We start from the raw sequence: 5,859 nt of genomic DNA, 5'->3' as shown, positions 1-5,859 counted from the left end.
CTACTATGTTGCTACGATATTTTGTTTTAATTCGGCTTGGGGGGCTAAATAACCTTGCAATAGATGCTGAACTATTCGGAATCACTAATTAAATTTGTAGCATTGTGCACACACTTTCCTATCCTCTACATCTGCCAGCATAGGTTCTTCACTTATTTCTGTTATGGAATAGTGAAGTTCGTTGAAGTTATTTCCATGTTCATACTCTTTGTCAGGTCTTCCAGATTAGTTTTCACAGACTTAAACTTTTACAAATTGCTCTAAATTGTCGATGAGGGAGTTTGGTAATTCATTAACAGCGAAAACTAGAGATAACTTTAAACAACTTATTATAAAGAACTCACTTTTTTTCTCAACACTTGTCATAGCTGTTTTCATGTCTTATTCAAAATGGCGGAAGACTAAATTTTTTCCAAAATTCGAGAGATTCGTGCATTTTAAAATTGATAAATTCAGTGCGCGAACTTCTCACGTTAATAATTTTTTATTGCGAGAAAAGAAAAAAATATGTGAGATTCTCGCGTTCTCGCTCTGTAGTGAAAACACTGATATATATATATAATATAAATAAATAAATACAAGAAAACATGAAGAAAGTTAAGAAAAACAATAAGTTTCATTTATTGCGCATAAGCCGCAAGTAAACATAATTCATTAGATAAGTTCAAAATGAAGATAAAACAAAGAAAAATTATATACGCACATCCTTGCACACATCTATTTCGGGCCCATCCTTGGTTGCTAACAAATCAATGCACAGAATAACAAATCACTTCAGCAGTGCAGTAATAACGTCACTTTAAAACCCTCTAATTACACTCAATTTGCGCTTTTGTTTTCATATTTTGTAATGGCAATCATGTTGCGAAAACATTTTGAAATCATTCTTGAAAAATTTCCCGTCCATATAAGTACATCTGATTTCGCTACTCGCTTTATAGTCTATGTTTTATACTGTTTTTTCTTTTATTTTATTTTCTGTTTTTACATGTTATTTTTACTTATTGTGTTCTATTTTATTTATTGTAATTTTTGTAAAAAATTTTTTTGAGTGCTCCTCACACTATTGTATTAATATATTTTGCTTTGGCTATATTGATACAATATCAAAAAGCACTCTTTTTTGCGGATATAATCGTGTGGGCTGATGAAAAGATTATATATTTTGATTATTTTTTTCCGGTTTTTTTAAATACAATTTCATTCTTTTTTTTTAAACTTGTTTTTTTTTTACTTATTATTTCCCCCCCCTTATTCATATGTCTATGATTTTTCTTTGTTTTATCTTCATTTTGAACTGATATCTATCTATATATCTATCTATATATATATATATAATACAAGATCTTTCATCTCAACATTTATCATTTAAATTTATCTACAGAATATGGCTATTTTAGTCTGGAACCAATTTTAATATATTCTGAGACAATTTTTAAGTGCAAATACTTAAAAACACAAAATTTGCATTTAAATATTTATTATTTACAAATATATATATTTTTATTTATTTTTTTTGCATCAGGACGAGTTACAAATAAATTAATCAATTTTGATTAGCATATAATTAATCAAATTATGTAAAAATTAACAATTATTGCTTAGTTACAGAAATTTCTTAACTGCAAATTTCCCTGTTTACACCCACAAAGCTTGTGTGGTTTATGAAGAATTGCAATTTATAGAATTGTGTTATATAGGTGTTCGACCGTATATATTTTATTGAAAAACTTCAATATAAAGATAAAAGTGAATTCAAATAAACCTTGAGTAAACCATGTAATTTTAAATTCTAAAAGAATGTTTTACTTTCACACTGAATGTCATGTGTATTTCTACCTTAAATTGTTATCATTTGAGGTTTTTCAAAGCATTTTTTCAACATTTGTTGACTCTTAGTTTACCTGAACATACTTTCTTGTACGTTTTAAATTCTACATTTTAAGTTGACTCATAATTTGTTACGAAGTGTTTTTGTCATGGTATAACATCGTCTTCTTGAAATAGAAAGTTATGTAATTTTAATTTTATTATATATAATTGTAATTTTATTATATATAATATTTTATTATATATAATTTATTATATGTACTTTTTGTGTTATTTTATTATATATAGAAACATCTTAAGTTTTTGATAACATTCCTACTTGTATTTTTTTAGGAAGATGCAACTTTGCTATTAGACTATCAACAAGATATAAGAGAGGAATGTTCTAAATGTGGAGAAGTCAAAAAAGTTGTAATCTATGATGTGAGTAGTTAAAAAAATCTTTTATCATAATTTTTACTCTTATTTTATTTGGAATTCAATTAATGATGAAAATACTCTTTGTTTAAGAAATCACAATCTTTATTTTTATTTTAGACAAGTATTTTTTTCTATCACTGTAATCAGTTTTGAAAAGAAGTGAAAAAGACATTTTGATATTTTTTTATTTGATATTCATATTGAATAAAATGTGGAAAGTAGTGACAAACTGTACTGTAACTCTTATAATTTTGCTGATCATCACTTTTAGATTGATTAAAAGTTATAACTACTTTCCCTTTTTGAATATATTGTGATTCAAATAGTTCTTAAAATTTTTTATAAAAGTGGTTTCTGTTTCATTTTAAATAAGCTAGTAAAATCTTTTTAGCATAAATTTACGTTTTGCAATTATGAATGCAAGATTTTAAAGTACTTAAGTACTACGATGATTAGAAACATATATATATATTTTTTAATTCACTTAATCCTCTATTTTTTTTTCTTATTCTATATGTGAATATATTGTGATCCAAATAGTTCTTAAAATCATTATAAAAAGGTTTTCTGCCTCATTTTAAATAAGTTAGTAAAATCTTTTTAGCATAAATTTATATTTTGGAATTGCAAGTTCAAGGTTTTCAGGTACTTAAGTACTGTGATGTTTACAAACATAATTATATGTATGCCCCTTTAATTTTTTTATTTTTGTCATATTCACTTTATCCTCTTTTATGTTTATTTTTTCTTATTCTGCTTTTACTTTTTTTTAATCCTGAATTTTACTGAAACTCTTAGAAAAGCCAAGTTAAGTTTCATTCATGTGCTTCTAAATGAAATAAATTACAAAATTTTAAATTTTTTTTTTTTTGTTGAAAAACAGCACTGTTTACACTGAAAATTTGATAATTTCTTCCATTTTTATCACATTTATTTGTTGGTTTTGTAACATACATAAGTAGCTGCTGCCATTTGTATATTTATTTTTAATTTTTATTGACTGATTAGTTTTATCAAATTGTGACTATTAAGATAATTTATTTATATACAATGGTGTCCAACAGTTAAACATACTGTTACGGAAGACATCCAATGTGTCTGCTTTGTTGTGAAACTATTTAATTACTTGGCTGACACATCGGTCTGAGCACTTTATTGTTCACACACTGATCTCCCAGAGCGCTTTATTGTTCAAATCCCAGCTTTCACATATGTGTGACAACGTTCTTGAACGTTTTAAAAACTATAATTTTTTAAACAAGGAAGGGTTGTTTTCCATTGATTTGAGATGCATGTAGATGTTCAACTCAAGATGTTCACATGATGTTCAAGATGTGAGATGTTCAACTCAAAACAAGAGACTCAATTGCATTTGAGTTCTAATTATATAAACATGGGAGGAAAGGAGTGTTTCTAAATAGAATGCTTTATGATGACTGTTTAAAATTAGCATAAACAAGTGGGAGATAAGTGTATATAGTAAGTGGGAGCATAGTAGTGTGATAATATATATATATATATATATATACTGCCTCTTATAGTAAGTGGGAGAGTTTTAGTTTTGCTAGAGCGTTGTATATTTGGGCTAAGAGTATAGTTTTCAAATGATAGTTAGACCTTTTGAGCATCGAATTTTTTAAAAAAAATTTTTATCACTTCAATATTGGAGCATTGAAAATAATAAGTAAATATTGAACAAAAATTGTATGAAAATAAATTTAAATTAAAATATACTTAAGTAAATAATGCTAAAAAAAATTATAGTATATTTCATTTGTCTCCTTTTCAATATATTATTAAAGAAGACTTTTATATATCGGTAGTTTCATGAGTTAAATCTTAACAGCAAAAAACTCTCCGATTCTGGAGAGACTGGCGCTTGTAAAAAGTCTTCTGACCTCTGCGTGGGTTTGCTACTCCCATTGTGAAATGATTTACATAGCTGCCAACTCTACTTTATTTTCCAGTAGACTACTGGATTTTGATAGTTTCTCATGGTCTAATGGTTTAATAAAAATTATCCTGGTTTTTACATTTATAAAATTCCCTAAAATTGAGTAAGTTTCTTAAAAAATCTTTATTGAAATAGAATTTTGGCACCAATTATTACTTGCTTTAATATTTAAGTAATTATTACTAATATATAATGAAACAAGCCTCATTTTCTGAAATCAGTTTAAATCTTTTTTTTAATTTTTTATCAAAAATGTTCCTTTTATTTTTTCTCAGAACTCCCTTTTTAAAATAATTGAAAAATCTTAATTATTTTTTATGAATTGAATGCCAATTACTATTCAAAATTATTATTAAACTTAATACATAACATTTAAAGTATATCTAATGCCAATCATGACTGGAAAATATTGCAGTTTTTCTTTTTTGATGACTATAAAATTCCCTATATATAATATAATGTATTATATATGTAAAATATAATGTAAAATATTTAGTACATTATGCAACAATTATCATGAAATTTATATTTTGCAAAATCTACTGGAGTTTTTAATATCTATGTTGGCAGCTATGGATTTAGACACTTTTGACTTATCCTAATGTATACATTTGTAGAACAAGCATTTACTATTCGTTTAAATGTTTTCTTCTATGTTAAATAAATTTAGAGAAATCCTGAAGGTGTTGTTGCCGTTACCTTTGCTGAACCTGAAATGGCTGACGAATGCATTAACTTGATGAACAGAAGGTGGTTCGCCTCTCGTCAACTTACTGCAGAAACGTGGGATGGAAAGACAAAATACAAAATCACCGAAACAAAGGAGGAATTGGAGAAACGTTTGAATTCTTGGGACAAATTCTTAGAGGAGCCTTCATCTGCAAATAAATCACATGCAAAAGAAACGCAACCTGCTGAAGTTGCATCAAAAGCGGGTGAAGTTAATATAAGCTCGAAAGATTACGAATTGGCTGGTGAAACAGATAGTTCTGGAGACTCAGAAACTGAGGATAAAACCACAACTCAATCTAAAGAAAGTTACCCAGTTATGTTATCTAATGGGGGACTTTCTTTTAAAAATGTTGATCAAAATAAGACAGGATTGTAAAATAATATTTAAGTGCACAATTATGTGATGAAATTATTATAATAATTGTTATTAATTTTATTTCTGTGAAGGAATTATGGATTCACTGTACATATTTTCATTTTAACGCTATAGACATATTTTTTAAGTTGCTGTTTACCTATTTGTTTGATACATTGAATGTTATTGAGTGATGAGGCGAACGAAATAAAAGCTTTCATTTTTTGATATTGGTATTTCTTATAATGCATTGTGATGTTATATTGGTTGTAAAATTGAAAAGGAACACTATAATTTGGAGAAGAAAAAAAATTATTATATGTGCACTCTGTCTGAAAAACACAGTAGAAAAATACATAAAAGCATCACTACAGGCTGTACTAAAAATTATAATATGTAAGGCATATGAAAAAAAATATTTGGTCTCATAATTATTCATTAACCGAGAAAGAAATCGCATAGCCTATCTTTATATTATTTATAAAAACATGTTTGTCTTTTTTTTTTCTTCCCTCAAATATATAATTTTGTATAGCAAATTTCATTAATGTTTTTTGGTAGTATCTTT

General features: G+C 26.6%; 1 protein-coding gene across 1 annotated transcript in view; it reads left to right on the top strand.

Annotated features, from left to right (window-relative positions):
• LOC107438177 (17S U2 SnRNP complex component HTATSF1) overlaps positions 1–5,519 on the top strand; it is a 22,014-nt gene extending 16,495 nt beyond the window's left edge. The window contains exons 7-8 of the mRNA XM_043053345.2: positions 2,164–2,253; positions 4,875–5,519. Coding sequence (XP_042909279.1) covers positions 2,164–2,253; positions 4,875–5,312 — 528 coding nt within the window. The 3' untranslated portion in view covers positions 5,313–5,519. The remainder of the gene's footprint in view (positions 1–2,163; positions 2,254–4,874) is intronic.
• The last annotated feature ends 340 nt before the right edge of the window (positions 5,520–5,859 follow it).

Source organism: Parasteatoda tepidariorum, chromosome 6 (assembly GCF_043381705.1).
Source record: "Parasteatoda tepidariorum isolate YZ-2023 chromosome 6, CAS_Ptep_4.0, whole genome shotgun sequence".
In the NCBI taxonomy this organism is placed as follows: domain Eukaryota; kingdom Metazoa; phylum Arthropoda; class Arachnida; order Araneae; family Theridiidae; genus Parasteatoda; species Parasteatoda tepidariorum.
The sequence above is the reverse complement of the archived record's forward strand: the minus strand, read 5'-3'. Positions and strand labels throughout refer to the sequence as shown.